At 39.0% G+C, this 19,597-nt stretch overlaps 1 protein-coding gene across 1 annotated transcript in view; it reads right to left on the bottom strand.

Annotated features, from left to right (window-relative positions):
- ICA1L (islet cell autoantigen 1 like) overlaps nt 1–19,597 on the bottom strand; it is a 64,667-nt gene that overhangs the window by 4,091 nt on the left and 40,979 nt on the right. The window contains exons 8-12 of the mRNA XM_020972815.2: nt 17,613–17,698; nt 14,657–14,703; nt 8,993–9,067; nt 2,368–2,625; nt 956–1,054 (exon numbers count right to left, since the gene is read on the bottom strand). Of these exons, the coding sequence (XP_020828474.1) occupies nt 956–1,054; nt 2,368–2,625; nt 8,993–9,067; nt 14,657–14,703; nt 17,613–17,698 (565 nt within the window). The remainder of the gene's footprint in view (nt 1–955; nt 1,055–2,367; nt 2,626–8,992; nt 9,068–14,656; nt 14,704–17,612; nt 17,699–19,597) is intronic.

Here is a 19,597-nt window from a genome sequence, read left to right as displayed (position 1 = left end):
TGCTGGCTACCTCAAGAAATTTCAAAAGTGCAAAAGTGAGTATAAAAATAAAAAGGAAACGAGACAAAAGCATAAAGTCCCTATTGGGAGGTAGGAGTTACCTAGGTAGCTCAGTGCTTGCCTGATACCACATTGCAAAGGCTCTCAAGTAAGATTCGAGATTAAGGCTAATACCTATACCTCAATCATAAGCAATAATATATTTAGAAATAGATTTTTAACAGAAAATCAGATGATAGTTTAAAAGCAACACATAGACTACGTCCATAACTTTGTTATGTCTTTGAACATGTAGTTACAACTCAGTACCAACTCCAAACCTACTTAAAGCTCTAAAACTGGCTTGGTTTTCCCTTTATATTAGTCCATACTCCCTTTTATTTGAGTAGCTTGTCTTATTTTGACTGGAAGGTTGGCAGGGATTAATCTGGACCATAAAAATGGGTGTACCTTCAGAGACAAATCTACCCTATCTACGTGATTCTGAGTGTAGTGATCCCTTTTGCTGCCAACACCAGTATGTATTATTGCCAAACATAAACTTCTTATTTGTCAAGTCTGCTGTGGTCCCTGGAGAGGTTAGAAAATCACTATTCTGGTATTTTTTAAGCCCTAAATTCTTGAAACATGATGAAAATTTGTTACCTAATTTAAACAGGTACTCAAAACTGAACAGCTGTTCTGTTTATGGGCAAAATGTTGGGCGTTGGCTACTAACCTGCAATCTGGGTAGTGATCTTTAGAGATATAAGTAGTGAGTTAGAGTGAGAAGCTCATCTACTCAATTTAAATATTCACTATGATGACAAATGGTACAGCGTTTCTCCCCCCAACCTCCTTTTGATTCAGCAAAGCACTCTATTCATCATGTGGAAAACACTAGGCCGCTTCTACTCTTGAAAAACCTTTATCTGACTCCTATTATTTCTTTTTGTGTGAGTAGAAGATGACTTACATATTGGTGATTTCTTTGGTTGACTCTGTAAAGGCACAGGCTGGTTATCAGAATCTGTGTGTGAAAGAGAAAACACTGATTCCCCCTGAGAGGTCCAGCCTTGAAGAAAAATTAATGAATTATTAGACACATATAAAAAAAAATAACATCACAAAAAAAGAAAACAAAAGATTTGAGATCCTCTAAAATTTTTTTTTTTGCAAACAGTAAAATATTTCTATTGGGCAGCTAGGTGGCACAGTGGATAGAGAGCTGGGCCTAGAGTCAGGAAGACTCTTCTTCCCAAGTTCAGATCCAGCTCAGACATTAACTAGCTGTATGGCCAGTCACTTAACCCTGGTTTGCCTCAGTTTCCTCATCTATAAAATGAGCTGGCGAAAGAAATGGCAAACCCACTCTAGTATCTTTGCCAAGAAAGCCTCAAATGAGATCATGAAGAGTCAGACATGACTGAAACGAATGAACAACAAAATATTTTGATAGCACGTAATGCATGAACTTCTATTTAATGCAGCAGTGTATAAGCTCTACTCTAGCTCTACCACAGCTTGATGTACTTGACCTGTGTGAAGCTTGGTTTTCACATCTGCACAACAAGGTTATCTCAGCATAATGGAGAGAAGGCAGAAATAATCAGCTCCATTACTCATCTGTGCCTCAGGAAGTGACTCTAACTAGTGGTAACCTTTCTAATTCAGAATAATGTGAATCGCTCTCCCCAGGAGGATGGCATTGTAGAAAGAGCCCCGGCCTTGGCCAGAGATGAACAGGGTTGAAATCCTCGCTCTGCACTTACAACAGGTGGTCTTGGGAAAGGCATTTACCTTTTCTGCATTTGAAGTTTGTCCTCTGAAAAAAAGGGTTTGACCATCTATTTTCTAAAATACCTTGAACCTCTAAACCCTGCACTGTCTGAAATTTCCCAGTTTTAGAGTTTCTGTTTTATTATCGTGGCCATTTGTGAACTGACAGCTTCAAAAACTAAATATTAAAATTAATCTATAAATGCCTGGATACCTGCATGTACATTTATGTTGTCTAAAAGCTCCCATGGCAGAGTTACAGGTCATAATTGAGGTCATTTTAATAAGGGGCCACCTATACAAGGCTATTGATGAAGATAAACTAACTGAAGCTGAGTGTTGGGGGTTTCTGTGGGGATGACCAAGAAGAAATGGGGGAAAGCAAATGATATCAGGGGTGAACATTTTATGCATAAATTGATTGGTAGATATAGGAATGTAAGTTTTGCAATGTTAATTCTTAGTAAACTTGAGAGGTCTTCATACTGATTCACGTTAAGGTTTTGCTTATAGAATACGTATATCGAAATATATATAAATTATATATTCAAATATACAAAAATACACATATACATACGTACATATAACAAAATAATCTGAAACACTTACTACTGAAATTTCCAGCAGCATGGCGGCCCAGGTCAAAGAGTTGCGAAGGGAGGAATCCCGATGACTTAGATAGAGACTCTGCTCCTGAAGCAGAGTTCTGGGCAGGGAGAACAGTGCTGGGGCTCCCACAGACATTGTGGCATTCTTGGTTAAATTCTCCAGGACTTGAGCAGCTGGGACTCAGTAAGTTGTTCAAAAATGAGAATTCCTTCTCAAAATCCTCTCCTTCCAGTGAATCTACAAGAAGATCTTTTGCAACTATTTTAGGAAAAGTTAACAAACAAAAGAAAAATGAAATAACATATAGAGCAAAACAATGAGCAAGAGAAGAATGCCTAGCTCAGTGTCATCACTGTCATACTAGGACTCTTTATTGACAAGCCTCTCAAATGCATTCTCAGCTGGAGAGGTATGTATTAAAAATCACAACTACACATGCTTAACAATAGTACATTTCTGTAAATTATTAGATATCAGCATGAAAGCAAGAATACTTTAAACTGACCTACCTAATTTGCTGAATATATAAGAAGCTAAGTTCAAATAAGTAAATAGCAAAAGTTCTTGATAGGGGATTAGCACATTTAGCTGCCTTCGTTCCTGCCAGGTGATGTACTCGGAGTCACATGGACACTGAAGGAACTTGTTTCCTTGATTATTTGGTACAAAGGATTTTTTAAAAAATTATTTTTCAGTGGGTGGGAGAAGGCAAGAGGAGAAGGAAGTAGGTTTTCATCAATTAAAAAATAAAATTAAGTTTAAAAAGGTTGCATGTAGCTAAGAAGAAAAGGGAAATAGTTAATTGGGAGAAAAAAAACCTTTGCAGCAAGTTACTATGATAAAAGTTTCATTTTCAAAATATATAATGATTCAGATTTATAAGAATAAGTGCCATTCCCCAGCTGACAAAGGGTTAAAGGATATGAACTGGCAGTTTTCTAAAAATGAAATCGCAGCTATCAATAGCCATAACAAAAAAATGTTCCAAATCACTAATAATTAGAAAAATGCAAATTAAAGCAACTCTGAGATTCCACCCCATACCAACCAGATTGACAATGTTGATAAAAAGAAGCAAAATGACAAAAACTGGAGGAGCTGTGGGAAAACGGGCACATTAATGCACTGCTGGTAGGTAGCGCTGTGAACTGGACCAAGCATTCAGTAAAACAACTGGAACTATACCCCAAAAGTTACTGAATCATATTTGTCCTTTGTTACAGTGATACCCATTAGGATTAGATCCCAAAGGGATCAAACAGGAAAAAGACCCACATCCAAAAACATTTATAGTAACTCATTTTGTGGTGGCAAAGAATTGGAAATTGAAGGGATGTCCATCAATTCAGGAATGGCTGAATAAATTATGTGACATGAATATAATCGGACATCTTTGTGCCACAGGAGATAACAGAAGAAGGTTTCAGAGAACCGGGGAAGACTTATATCCACTGACAAAAAGTGAAGTGAGCTGAACGACGTGAACAATGGATACAATGATAACATTATAAAGACAATGCTTTGAACTCTGATCAGTGCAATGATCAACACCACCACCAGAAAACCAATAACGAATGCTGTTCCCCGCCTGAGATTGATGGACAAATGACATAGAATGACAGATAACATTTTTACACGATCAATGTGGGAATTTGTTTTAACTATTCATATGGCTTAGAAGAGTTGTTTTTTTTTTTAACGAGGGGAACACAGGAAAGAAAATACATGCTTATAAGTCATTGTACATCTTTGAGAGCGCAGTTTAGAGCATTGAGGACAGAAGCCAGATGGTTAGGAGTTAAGTTGAGGAAGTGAAAGCAATGAGTATAAACCACTCTTTCAAAAGCTTTAACAGTAAAAGGAAGGAGATAGAATGATAGAGAAGATGAGGTTTGATTTTTTAAAAATGTACTTGGTAGGCTGAAATATGTTTATAGGAAGAGGGGAAGCAATCAGTAGAGAGGGAGAAAGCACAGATATCAGGAGTCATTCTACTGGACCCTGCATGCTCAAGCCCCTCCCTGGTACCCTTGTCCTATCACCAATCTTTCCTTGTCAAACTTCAACTTTAAATTAGTCTGCTATTGCCCACCTTTGTTCCTACTCACGCTGCTGAGGAGAGCTGGAGGAAATCACAAAACCATGTGGACTGGGTGCACTACAGATTTGTTACCAGATCTCAAGTGGGCCCTTCCTGCAGCAAAGCAGACTTTTTATACATCCCTAGTTGATTGGCCTTGCCCCTTCTCAGCAGTCATTTCAAACCTTTTCACTACTTCTCAAGTCTTCTCTAGTGTTCTCTCTACCCATCCTCTCAGTGGAGGAATTCACCTCCTTCTTAATAGAAGAGAGGTTCCCTCTTCTCCCTGCCACCTCCTCTCATGTCACTCAGATGTCCTCCCCCATTATCTCCTCTTGCACCCTTGCCTAACGTGAACAGGTAGGCAAACCTCTCTGCATGCACCCTTGACCCCATCTTTTGCAGCAAATTGTACTCACTATCATCCCCATTCTTGCTACTTTTCAGTCTTTTCCTTTCTGCTGGCTACTTCCCCGTGGCCTTCAGCATCTGCCCCTATCTCCCCCTCATGTGATCCCACCATCATCCCTGCCACATATCATCCTATATCCTTCCTCCTCTTTCAGGATAAAGTCCTGTTGAAAGCCATCTATACAAGGTGCTTCCACTTCCTTTTCTCTTACTTGATGCTAAATCTTCTGCAATCTGGCTCATCATTTAACTTAAATTGCTCTCTCCAAAGTTAGCAAAGATCCCTTAAGTGCCAAATCTAATGGCTTTGTCTCAATGCTCATCCTTCTTAACAGCTCTACAACACGTGACATCAATCACCCTCTTCTCCTGACACTATTTCCTCTCTAGGCTTTCCTCCTGGTTCTCTCTTCATTTCCCTCCTGGCTCTATTCCTGACTTTCTGGACTTCAAAACCAGCCTTTGCTATCTCATCACTTAACTTCCTTCAGGGTCTCAGGCTTCCTCACCCTGGAACATCCAACCTTCCCTGCCATCTTCTCATGCTGGAATTTGTCTCTCTAAGGCCTGGCCCTTTCTCTCTTTGGTGAGTTCCTGCTGAAGCCTCTATTTTATGGCAGAGGCTAAGCTGGTCCATCTTCATTGCCCTCTTAGCTCTGTTCCTGACTTTCTGGATTTCAAAACTACGCCCCCGTACCAGCTCATCTGTCCCCTCTCAACTCCCATTTTATGGGTTGTCTTCCTCAATTAGAATGTAATCTCCTTGAGGGTAGGGACATTCATTTTGGGCACTGGGTCTGGCACCCAGTAAGTGCTAAATAAGTGCTCTTTCTTTCCTTCCCTTTTTTTCCCCATGCCTCAGTAAGAGGAAGGAGGGGACCTGTCTGATTGTTCCTCCGTCCTATGTACTTGGTAGGCTGAAATGTGTTTATAGGAAGAGGGGAAGCAGTCAGTAGAGAGGGAGAAAGCAAAGATGCTTTCTTCAGCATCTGAAGTCATTCTTCAGCAAGGCCCCGTCCACTGAACATGAGACTACTTCAAGGCTCTTTCTTGGGCCCTTTTTTATTCTTCTGTATATTTCATGTGGTTATATAATCAGCTGTCATGGTTTCAAATATCAGCTCAATGCAGATGATTCCCAAGTCTATATATCTCACTTCTCCCCTGAGCTACAATCTCTCATCACCAACTGTCGTTTGGCAATCTTTCAATCCGGATATCCTACAGATATCTGAAATTCAACATGTCAAAACCAGAACTCTTTATTTTTTCCCCCAAACCCTTTCTTCTTCAGAACTTCTTAGATACTGTTAGGAGCACCACAATCTTCCCAGGAACCCAGGCTTGCACCCTTGGTGTCATTCTTGACTCCACCAGTAGTCCATCCCATCCCCAATTTGCTGCTACATCTTGTTCTTTCCTATTCTTCACAACCTCTGTCACATGCCTGCCCTTCTCTCCTCTCACACAACTGACACCATGGGAAAGGCCTACATCACCTCACACTTGAACTACTGAGGTAGCCTCCTGATTGGTCTCCTTGCTTTAATTCTCTAATCCATCCTCAGCTGCCCAAGTGATTTTCCTGAGGCACAGGTCTGAGTGACCGTGTCACCGTTCACCCCTTATTCAGCAAACTCCAGTGGCTCCTTATTACCTCCAGGATCAAACATAAAACCCCCTGTTTGGCTTTTAAAGCCCTACACAAGTTAGCCCCTTCCTACCTCTAAGCCTCTTTATACTTTTCTGTCCTCCATGTACTATACCCTCTAGCAATGCTGGTCCCGAGCCCATCACTCCATCACTCTACTCAGTGACTTTTCACTGACCGTCTCCCCCCATGCCTGAAATGCTCTCCTTCCTCACCTCTGGCTCCAGTCTTCTCACAAGACTCAGCTCAAATCCCACCTTCAACTGGTCATCTCCTTCTTCCTTCCCCTAATATCCCTATCACTTTCTTAACTCTGAGATTGTCTACCATTTATCCTGTAAATAACTTATAGGCAAGTTTTTTCATGTGGTCCCCTCCATTAGTATGTGGGCTTCTGGAGGGCAGGGGCCACATTTTTGCCTTTCTTTCTATCCCCAGAGCTTAGCATAGTACCTGACATATAGTAAATGCTTAATTCTGGACTGACTGACTCATAGTAAGGACCGTGTGAGCAGAAAGAAGGGGATGGATTCAAGAGATGTTATAAAGATAAAATCTACACGACTCACAGCTGATTGAATGTGGGGGCGAGGAAGAGGAAAGAGTCAAGGATGACTTCCGGGTTACAGATCTGAGTGACTGTCCAACAGTAATTGGGAAGTCTGAAGGAGGAGCAAGTATGGGGGAAAGATCATGGATTCACACATGATGAATTCTATTTTGGACATATTTAGTCTGAAGTGCTGAGGAAATGACCTCTATTTCCAACTGCCTCCTGAACATCACCCAGGTGCTCTGTACAAATGTACAAAACTGAGTGTCACCTTCCCTCAAAGCATCCTCTTCCTCTAGACTTCCCCTAATTTTTTCAATATATGCGTGTGTGCATGTGTGTGTGTGTGTGTGTGTGTGTGTGTGTGTGTGTGTGTGTGTGTGTGTGTGTTGTCTCCCCTCCTAGGATGTAAGTTCCTCGAGAGAAGAGATTGTTTCATTTTTTTTGTCTTTAGATCCCTAATGCTGGATTGCAGGCCTACTGCCTGCAGCATAGCTGAGAATTCATTTACATGTGCTTCTTGACTAACTGATGAAACAAGATGATGATCCTATGATACTCTACTCTAATCAGAACACTTCTGGAGTATGGCTGTAAGAGAAGGAATGGTCAACTTTGGAAAAGTCTGGCAAGTGGAAGGTGTTTTTAGGAGAAAACAAGTTTCTGTGAGTGAGGGAAGATGAAGAGGTGTAGGATAAAGGGAAATTGGTTAATAACAGATGGTGAGTTTCAGAGAGCACAGTGGAAAGGGGTAAAGGAAAGGAATGGAAGAGGTGTCAAGCAGAGCTGCATGGGAACGGGAATGTGGGAGAAGTAGTAGGAGAAAGGGATTGTCACCAAAGAAGAGATGTTGGTTCTAAACCACATGGATAATAGGAGCAGGATTTACAGGCGTTTGCTAGCCACAGTGGGAGGGTGGGGGTGGCAAACAGGGAAAAGTCTGTAAACTAAACGTTATCTTTATATCCTTTGTCTCCTTCATCCCACCTTCACATCCATACCATCAATTATGGTATCATAATATATGATACCATATCATTATGGTATCAATTATCCTTTCCCATGCCTCATCAGTTTCTCTAGAACATCACAGGAACTGTAAAAATGCTTATTTGATTGAGTAGGTTAATACATGGATCAATTCTCTATATCTCTATCTATAGTTTAATGCTAACTGTTCAGAATGACAACGAGGCAGATCCCCAATTAAAGATTCAGTTATCCTCTCTGTACTTTCACTGGTGTCAGAAGACCTGGGTTCTGAGAGAAATGATTATTTCTCTCTTATATTAATAATCAATTATTACATTAGGATTGAGGTTTTCCCTTCTTATTTCCTCATTCAGAAACCAGAAACCTGTAGGTTGGTGTTCAGTGTCTGAAGGAAATTGTTGATGATGAGATTGCCCAAAGTCCTGGGGTACATGCTTTTCAATCCTGGGTGGGAGACCCCACCTAACTAGAGAACCTTACAAAGAATTTAACCTTAGGTGAATTTTGGCCCACCTCTCATTATAATATTCATTATTCTCATTAATTGTTAACCAATTGGAGATAATTGCCACCTGTTGGGAACACCCACTCTTCCAAGGGTATATAAATGTCAGGAAGTCACCATGATCCATCTTTGGCATTCGAGAATGCCACTGACCTCTTTTAATAATTATCTGCTAGCATAATTAATAAGATGATTAATTTCCCAGAAATTATGTCTCTCTAACTTTTTATATGTCATATCCTCAGATGCTCACTACCTGTGTTACCTTGGGCAAGTCACTTGACTGCAGTTTCCTTATGTATGTAATGAAAGGATTGGACTAGATGGTCTCTGGGGGCTCTTCCAGCTTTAGATCTGTGATCCTACAATTCTATAAATACGAGAAACTAGACATCTCAGGGTCCTGAACTGGCAGGGCCTTTAATTTCTTACCATTTTCAGGTCCAGAAAACTGAGGAGCTTCAAACTCACTCATTTGAAAATGGTTTTCTTTGTGACCTTCTGTTGCTGAAAGAAAATAAACACTGAGTTCAGGTTTAAAAAAAAAAAAAAGACACATAAAGACAGAACAGGTACATGTCTGCAAGTCCTAAAAGAACTGATTCAGCAGTGGGTGTTCCTCCTGTCCCTTCCCATGTTGTCTGTGGGTGGCCCGGAAAGAACCCTGGGTTCCTGAAAAACGGTTCTGCCAAGGTGGAAAGGTTTCACACATGGGACTGGGAATGGACTGTGTGTCTGTGACGTGACAATGAACCTAGCTAAGTTCCAGGTAGTGAACATTTCAGGCACAGCAACTCAGGATGTCTACTAAGTTAGAGAAGAGCTAGGACCTTTATTTGTGAATGACACCTACACTAGGGAAACTGTGGATCCTAGAAGTATATGTGATGTTTATAAATCATAGATTCAGAGTTGGAAAAGAACCTTAGCCCAACTCCTTCATTCTACAAATGGGAAGAAATGGGGCTCAGAGAAGTTAAATAACTTGACCAAAATTATATAGTCATTAAGTGGTAGAACCAGGACTTGAGCCAGGGTCACTGAATTATAGCTATAAAGCTGGAAAGGACTTTAATCATCATCTAGTCTAACCTTCTTCTTTTGTAGATAAGGAAACTGAGGCCCAGACAAGTTGAATGACTCACCAAAGGTCCAACAGCTACCAAATGGCAGGTGGGAATTTGAACCTAAGGTCACAGAACCATAGGCGTAGGGTTGAGAAGGGACCTCAGAGAGCCCATCTATTTCAACCTCTCATTTTAAAGATGAGGAAACTGAGGCTTGAGCACTGTCATGCAGACAGTAACCATCAGATGAGGACCCAAATTCTCTAACACCAATGCCAGTGTTCGTTCCACTGTAGCACACTGCTGCTGTGTTTATAATGCATCTAAAATGATGTGTGCTTTTCCACCCATCTGTGGCAAGAACAAAGACCATGCTTAACAATCATGCTGTCAACATCCCAGGAAATCTTTACATCTCTCTGAAGGACTAAACAGTTATTATGAGGGTCCCTGAAGGAATACTGCAAAGGGATTTCAAAAATATCCATGTTGAGCTCAATCTCCTTGGAAAGAAGAGAAAAACTGACAAGTGTTGGGGAATTGAAAAGAACTTATAACAATTGCCACAGTCTTTAGTCATGTGCAAAACATGCTTCAAAGGCATCATCTCATGTTAATTCAAGAGAATGGTTCATTTGTGGAAATCAGAAACTTCTTAAGTGAAAAACATATCCAAAGAGTAAACGTGAAAACAGGCGTTGCTTATGCTGTTTCTCAAGCTCCTAAAGATGAGCTAATTCTTGAAGGAAATGATACTAAACTCATCACAAACTCAGCTACGGGCCACGATAGCAAAAAAACAACATCAGAAAAATTTTGGATGGCTCCTGTGTTTGTAAGAAAGGCACAGTGCATGAAGCTGATGAATAAATTTGAAAATTGATACAGATGTCAAAGTGACCTGTCACTCAGATGTTATAATAAAATGCATTTGACCATCTGGGAATGTTCTGTTTTTGAAAAATCTGTTGGCTCCTTGAGAAATGAAAACATTTTGTTTTAAAATGTTTTGAAACAGGCCAGTGGTACAAAGATGTTAGGCAGATGACCCTACGTTCTTGCAGTCGAAGCCCAGATTCTGGGAGGTCTTTCTACCAAGCTAGTAAAGCTTTGAATATGAGATCTTTAATTAAGCTCAGAACATCTCCCTGCTAGAAGATTTAAAACCGATTTCTGTACAGTAATAAAAGATTGTTTTTAAGAATGGGATGTGCCATCATTAACCATTTTTTAAAGCAACTTGGAATTATGCTAAGAAAATAAAATGTCCACAACCTTTGATCCAAATGTAGAAAAAACAAGCATGTTTTACTATGGTCTACTATGCAGTACTGTGCTAAAGACTTTGCAAATATTATCTCATTTGAGATTTCACAAGAACTCTTGGAGATGGGTACAATCATTATCCTCATTTTACAATTAAGGAAACTGGGAAACAGGTAAAGTGACTTGCCCAGGGTCACACAGCTGAATGTAGAGTACATGAAGAGGATACTACACAGCTCTTCTCTATGTCCATAGGGGTCCAAACAAAAGGAAACAGTGAAAAAATGTTTTAAAAAATTTAAAAATTTTAAAAAAGGAAATAGTCTTGAATAAATGCAAAAATATTTTAGTTCAATATATGGAAGAATTTATTGACAATAAAGGTGATAAGACACTGGAATGGACCATGGAGGGAGGAGTGTGGAATCCCTACCTCTAGAAAAATCTCCATGAGGGAAAAGAATAGAGAAACTTTTTGAAGGACTTTTGAAGTTTAGAGAATGGGCCAGAAGATTTTTCTGAGTTCCCTCCACCTTTATTATTCATATGATTCTTCAAATAAACTTAAAGTGACCTGAAATTTCTTCTTATGTACATCAATTATTCAAAAGTCAAAATTATAGTAGTAAAAGATGCACTGTCCCTTTAAGGCCCCATGATGAGCACTTTAAATATGAAATGGACAGAAAAAGTATTTTTGTGTAAAGGAAAAGATTTCCATCAACTGTTAAAGTATATGATATATAATTTCTACAATAAATATTTTGATACCTAAAAGGAATAAGAAAAGTATTTCATTTTTTAAAAAGCACCTGCTAATTAATATCTATATGAAGAAAACAGCTTTCAAATGGGATTTGAACACTTTTAGTCAGAAAATTAATTAATGAACTGTGGTGTAAGTATTAAGCCTCAAATCATTTTGGGAATGATGTAGAATGCCTTACTTGTAAATAAAGAGTTTGATGTTAGAGGCAGAAGACTAACTTTTAACAATTAAAAACTGGAAAAATGGGAATGAAAAGAAAAGGTTTCAAGGACACCAAAGGAACAAGAGAACCTTGTTCTTGTCCTAAAGAGGACTTTAAAGCTACCTCGGCTCATGTACACATGAATGTTTTATGATAAAAGAGGGTAAAACTAAAAAAATGAGAAATCATATTAACATTTGGCAACTACAACATGATTGAAAAAAAGGTTGATTTGACAACTGAAATTTGGGAAATTAAATTGTGGCTTTTTAAGTAAAAAAATAAGTCCTTGAGAGTCAGGAATCTCTCATTCAGCTCCTGAAGGATAATGATGTAGAAACCCAAAGGAAGAACCTGATAAGAATTGAAGACACAAGATGCGAGCAGTGACAGCTGGAACAATCAGCTGACAAGCATCTAATTAAATGATCCTGACTGGCAGATAATTGACTTCAGTAGCCCAAGCTCCAGGGAAGGCTGTCTGCTTACAGCTTAAGGGGTCAACAGGAACTGTGTCATGTAAGCTCTATTTTTATTGGTCAATTCAGTCTCTGAATTAGTGAATAACTGGCTGGGCTGGATGACCCAGAGATAGACAGTTTCACGAGCTTTGCTGTTTTCTGGCTTAAAGAGAATTGCCATTTATGGTAAGAGGTAGCAGAAATACAGAAGAACTCTATCTTACACATATTCCACAGAAAAACCTAGAAGATGAACTAGACCAAGTCCTGATCACAAAATTTAAGAAAAAAATTATAGTGAACCATATTTTTAGCTGAGGTCAACAGAGAGATAAAGAAGCCTGTGAACAAAAGAGCGGCCATGTGTATCCACAGCAGGAACAGGTTGTGCTCTTGCATAAAAGGAGGTCCCAAATCCAGCAGAGAGGTATCTAAACTTGTGCAGGGTACTGGAGAAGGTGCCAGGTGTCACTCAGTACCCAGTTCTGAGTCACAAATACAGGGATGACTGAGGATCGGATATGCATCTGGGGTGGCTTTCCAGGGTGAGGAGTGGTCACAGGCCCTATTTTACATACTAAACGAGGAGCAAGTTCAGAAGCAAGCAGCAGCTGTGTGGCTCTAATCCCATGAGTGGAGAAGGTGTCTTAGTGCAAGCCTCCAGCTTAATCTGAAGCCTTCAGGAGAATAACCAGCCTGGACCCCATGACAAAATGGAGGCTCCAAGATGAATTCACCAATGGGAGAAAGAGGACGGGACTTGTAGAGGGATGAATGAGCTGCAGGATAGAAAGGGTATTCCAGGATGAGGAGGCCCCAGATTCCTGAGGGAAATCCCAGGATGAAACAGCAGTAGAGGCACGAGTCTGAAGTCCAGCAGATCAGAACAGGGTCAGGAGGAGAAAGGGAGAAGTGGGAATAAGAGGGAAGGTTGATTAAAGGAGGGATTAGTCCTAAGCTCTTCGTAGCAAATTCTTTGGAGGGCAAAGAATTGGAAGCTAAGGGAGTGTCCATCAAGTGAGAAATGAGTGAATAAACTATGATATATAAATGACTGGATACTACTGTGCTATAAAAAAATGATGAAAGTGATGGTTTCAGAAAAATCCAGAAAGACACGTAAGAACTGATAAAAAGTTTACAAAAATATGAAATGCATAAATTAACAGAATAAGATATATAAAATTTTGAATAACTCAATCTTTAAAAAAAGAAAGTGAGCAAGCCATAAGTGAACTCCCAAAGAAATAATCCCAGAGGGACAGCTAGGTGGCACAGTGGATAGAGCACTGGCTCTGGATTCAGGAGGACCTGAGTTCAAATCCAGCCTCAGACATATAACACTTACTAGCTGTATGACCCTGGGCAAGTCACTTAACCCCATTGCCTAGCAAAAAAAAGGCAAAAAACAAAAACAAAAACAAAAATAATCCCAGGATCAGATAAGATGGATTTGGAAGTGAATTCTGTCAAATGTTTAAAGAATAATTAATTTCAATATAAACTCTTTGAAAAAATAGGAAAAGGATCCTACTAAATTTCTTCTATGATACAAATATGGTTGTGATGACAAAACCAGGGAAATTCATAACAGAGAAATAAAACTATAGACCAATATATATTAATATTGGATGCAAAAATTTTAAATAGAATATCAGCAAGTTCATAACCGGGGAAGGCATTTGGGAGGAGCTGACTCCCACAATGAGCTTTCTCACTGCTCAGACATCTTACTCACTGCATACTCTTATCATTGTAATAGAAATTTGCTACATCATTATTGTTTACATAAGGCTTATTCCTTGAAATATCTTTTAGTTATTTACAATGTTACGTGGTAACCAACTGATCTGCATATATACAATAATATAGTGGTAAAACACTGGCTTGAACCTAGGGTTTAGATCCTGGCTTTAACATTTCCTAGCTAAGTGACCTTAGACCAATCATTTTACCTAACTTTATTATGATAGCAATGGTGTCACATTATTATTTATTATGTTATTATGGCATTATAAAAAAAGCATAAATCATACAAAATATCTAACAATACTTAATCATAATAATATAGCCCTTGTTGATCTATTTCTCAATTCAATAGAGTTTAAAGTCCTAAGAGGACAGAATTTCCTAAACAAATATTTCTTTTACTATGATCAACTGCTTTCAAGAGAAGGTTATTCAAAATTCTTTAAATAGAAGGTGAAATAAAAAGATTATTTAGAACATCTTTCTTACAATGAAGCTTTAAATACAGAGGTCCTTTTCAAAGGAATTTTATAGCATTTAAATATGACCATGAAAAAGAGTACAATCAATTTGTCATCTTACCTGTTTCACTTCCTCTTTCACTTGTTTCCTCATCCAACAAAATCAGCCTGGGTGGCCAAAACAAAAATGTGAAAAGATTTTGGTTAAAAGATTGTGACAAAAGCATTTGATTAATCTTCTCCTGCTATGTGAGGGAGAAGATGGAGAGATATGGGTTAGACAATACAATCAAACAAAAGAAATGGCCAAATAGCAAGACATAAAGAACTCATTAATGGCTTCAAATAAACTTGGAAGAAGTGACCCAAGGTGCACTTGGCCCCTGTGATGTTTAATATTTTAATCAGTGATTTGGATAAAGGCGCAAGGGGCATATTTTTTAAATCTGCAGATGACACACGGCAGGGAGGAATACCTCACATGTTGGATAACAGGTTCCAAAAACTCTTGATGAATATTGAGACAAAGCTAGTAAGATAAAATTGAAGAGAAATAAAAGTGAAGTCTTGCACTTAGATTTTAAACAATTAACTTCATAAGTACAAGATGGGGGGAAGCATGCTTTGACATCAGTTCACCTAAACGAGATCTGGGGCTGTTGGGGAACTCACATCAATTTGACTCAACAACGTGATATGGCAGCTAAAACAAAGCTGATGTGATTTTAGGCTGCCCTAAAAGAAGCATGATGTCCAGAATTAGGAGGTGATCATTCCAATATAGTCTGTCCTGGCCAGACCACATCTGGCACATCGTGTTCAATTATGGCTTCCATATTTCATGGGTGATATTCATAAGCATCTAGATTAGAGCAATCTGCAGAGTGGATGGTTTAAAGGTCATGCCATTTGACTATCAGTGATATGGATAATTAGCTTAAAGAAGAGAAGACTTCAAGAGAAAGGATACATGAGAACTCTAAGTATCTGAAGGTCTGCCACATGGGAAGAGGAATTAAACTTCTGTTCTGAAGAGCAGGAATGATGGATAGAAGTGGCAGAAAGGCAGATATGGCTCAAAATAAGGACAACTTTCCTAATAATTAGGACTATTCAGAAGTAAAACAGCCTGCTTCAGGAGGTGGGAGATTTTCTCTTACTAAATGTGTTTTCAAGAAAGACTGATCATTTGTCATGTATTGTGTATAAGGAAAGAATCTCCTAAACAAATATTTCTGCTTTCAAGAGAAGATGGCTCAAAATTCTTCAGACAAAAGGTAAAATAAGAAGGGGATTGTTTAGGGCATCATTCTTACAATGGAGCTTTAAAGACAGACAGTCCTTTTGAAAAGAACTGTTTTAGAAAAAGGTTGGACTGGATGGACTCTGAGGTTCTTTCCAAGTCTTAAAATTCTGTGTTTCTGTTAAAATGCACGGAACTCAAGAGTCCACTGTTTTCTTATGGTCAGAGAAATGGAAAGACATGAAGAAGTATTATGAAACTTTTGTCCAGTAGATTCCCTTAAAACAATGTCTTTGACTGCTATATTCCTAAAAGTGAGACTTTCTAGGGGGTGAAAAAGCATTCTGTTTTAGGTGTCCACATCCAGGTCCTAGCTCAGAAGTGTTTCAGATGCTAGCTACTCAGTCATCTGAGAGGCGTAAGCCATGGGAACATTGGGTATATGAATTTCTCTCTCTTAGAAAAGATGTAGCTAAAGATTGTTATGATGGCCACTCACCTTCTTTAAGATCGAATTGGGCCCTATGATAGAAATGTCAGAGCCTCTCAGAAATTTTAACAGCCTTGAAAAGAATTTTCAAGATTTCCCCTTTTTGAAAGGTGGGAGGGGGTGGGTGGGAACAGAAGGTCAGTGCTTTTTTGTTTGTTTGTTTGTTTGAAAACAGTAACTAAAGGTCATTTAACTACAATAAAAATCAGAAAGTAGCCTTTAAAAAAAAAAACAATGTCTTTGAGAGAATTTCCAAAGAGTGATATCTATGATTCTACATTATACACTCTCTTACATTCTACAGAGAAATTAATCTTCATATCAAGAATTCCATTTAATATTGACAGATTGACTCAAAACCATGAAATTAAGACCATACTTTGAAATGTGAAATGTAGTTTTGAATGACTGAGAAGTCTTTCTGTTGTTGCTTTTGTTGTTTGATTGTTTTGTTGTTGGTTTTTTTTTAAGTACACACTCAGAATTATGGGGAGAAGACAGGAAATGGGGTTAAGGAGGGGCATATGGATAAACAGGAAAACTGTAGAGAAGATGGTTCAGTTCTTAGTCCCTAGACTAGAACCTCCTCAGATGCTGCATTCTCCCCAACAAAAAAAGAGAGAGTGGCAATGGGGTGAGCATTACCAGGTCCCAGGCATATGCCTGTCATATTTTTATCCAGCTGAAATCTCATCAAGGGCAGCCTTAAAAGAAATTAAATAATGAAGATATCAAAAAAGAACAGCATAAAGCCCATGGAGTAGGAAGAGGAAAACTGAAACTTAAGGGACTACAAAATAAATGTTTAATGTTCATCAAAATGTTCATCAAAAATAGAATTGACAATGTGTTGAGGGCCGATCTTAAGAGTCTGATAAGGGTTTAAGACCTCTGCCCAGGCTTTTACCTGTAAGGGCTCGATGATTAAGTGGTACGGCTCTCCAATCCCTTCCTGATTAGAAGGTCCCCGAAACATTCCTTCTCACTCTTTGAACCTTAGATTTACACATTCACTCCTCGATGCAGGTGGCACCAAGGCACCTGGGAAAACCTTAGAAAATACAACCCAATCTAGGAACCCTGATAACGAGGAAATTCATGTTGTCACATCCTCAGCAGATGTTCTGGGGAGTATCTCGCAGGGAGGACTCTTTGAAGTTAGGCTAGATTTTCTCTATATATCCTGTACCCTCAGATGAATAAACTGAGTCAGTAATTCTGCTCCGCCTGGCCCATGTCACAAGTTATTTCACACCTCTCCGTTCAGTGTACAATCTAGTTGCAGGCAACAACAATGTACTGAAATGGTGTTTAATAATATCATATAAAATATTTTCTGCTTACTTTTCAAGATTAGTAGTAAGAATATTATTTTCTACTTTGTCCTTTTTGTGTTCTTCAGTAAGCTTGCTTGGAGACTCCTTGAGTCGCTAAAATAAGAAATCAAATTTAAAATATACAAAGGAATCATTTTCCCCATGCAAATAAATTAAAACATAATACTATAACCTGTATCGAGCTGCTTGCCTTCTCAATGGGGGTGGGTGGGGAGGGAAGAAGGGAGAAAAATTTGGAACCCAAAGTTTTAAAAACAAATGTTAAAAAACTGTTTTCACATGTAACTGGGAAATAAGATATACAGGCAATGGAGTATAGATATCTATCCTGCCCTACAGGAAAATAGAAGGGGAAGGGGATAAGAGAAAGGGAGGAGATAGAAGAGAGGGCAGATTAGGGGAAAGGGTATTCAGAACGCATGCTGTCTTAGGGTTGGGAGAAGGATGAGATGGGGAGAAAATTTGTTAACTCAAAATCTTGTGGATGTGAATGTTGAAAACTAAAAATAAATAAATTAATGGATCTTAAAACATAATGCTAGAAACAATTGTGGAAAATGCATAGTGATGTATTTCTGGGAGATTTTGCTTGAGTTATTTTTCTAATGGTGATGATGGGCTAAACTAAACCATCCACATTCTTTGGCCCAGCATATATCGTAAGGTAGGTGACCATAGTGTTTAAAGACTGACCATAAGCTTAATAATGACAACAGTCATGTTATTAGCTTGCCTCAATGAAACCCTAAACATATCTAAAGATTCTTACAAACAATACTAGAATGAAAGCCATTACAATAAAATTGGTTAGATAAACATTATGCCCATATCTATAAAACAGCAGAAAATGAAGGCAAGAAGATTAGCATGTCTTAAGCTGGTAGATTCAAAGAGAAGTTTACGGAGCAGTATAAGACCCCAGTCACCAATTCAGCTTACTGAGCAGGTCTATCAATAGCAACATTTGAACTTATATTCCACCAAAACTGCTCTCTCCAATATTACTAATGATCTCTTAGTTGCCAAATCCAATGGCCTTTCCTCAGTCCTCAATCTTATGGACCTCTCTGCAGCCTTTGCCACCACTGATCATCCTTCCCCTTGATACTCTCTTCTTCCTAGGTTTTAGGGACACCATTCTCTCCTGGTTCTCCTCCTACCTATCTGACTACTCTTTCTCGGTCTCCTTTGCTAGATCCTCATCCAGATCATGCCCTTTAACTGTAGGTGTCCCTCACAGTTCTGTCCTGGGCCCTCTTCTCTTGTCCCTCTATGTTACTTCACTTGGTGATTTCATCAGTCCCCATGGACTTATGTACCACCTCTATGTTGAGATTCTCAAATCTACCTAGCCTGCCCCAAACTCTCTGTTGACCTCCAATTTCACATCTCCAATTGCATTTCAGACATCTTGAACTGGATGTCTAGTAGACATCTTAAATTCAATATATCCAAAACAGAATTAATTATCTTTCCTCCTAAATCCTCCCCTGCTCCTACCTTCCTTATTACTAAAGAGGGCAACACCATCCTTTTAGTACCTTAGGCTCATAATCTAGGAGTCATCCTGGACTCTTTACTATCTCTCACCCCTCATACCCAAACTTTGCTAACACCTGTTGATTTTACCTTTGCAACATTTCTCCAATAACGCTCCCTTCTCTTCTCTGACATTGTTATCACTCTAGTGCAAGTCCTCATCACCTCACACCTGGATTACTGCAATAACCGGCTTGTAGGTCTGCCTGCCTCAAGTTTCTTCCTACTCCAATCCAACCTCCATTCAGCCATTAGTGATTTTTCCTAAAAAGTAGGTCTGACCATGTCACCCCCTACTCAGCAAACTCCAGTGGCTCCCTATTACTTCTAGAACACAATACAAAATGCTCTGTTTAGCATTCAATGTCCTTCATAACCTATCCCTCTCCTACCCTTGCAGTCTTCTCATATCTTTCTCCCCACAATGTACTCTTCACTCCAGTGATACTGGCT

The sequence above is a fragment of the Phascolarctos cinereus genome, unplaced genomic scaffold, assembly GCF_003287225.1.
Source record: "Phascolarctos cinereus isolate Bilbo 61053 unplaced genomic scaffold, phaCin_HiC Scaffold_7;HRSCAF=346, whole genome shotgun sequence".
Taxonomy (NCBI): domain Eukaryota; kingdom Metazoa; phylum Chordata; class Mammalia; order Diprotodontia; family Phascolarctidae; genus Phascolarctos; species Phascolarctos cinereus.
Note: the sequence above shows the minus strand (reverse complement) of the source record. Positions and strands in the feature narration are given on the sequence as shown.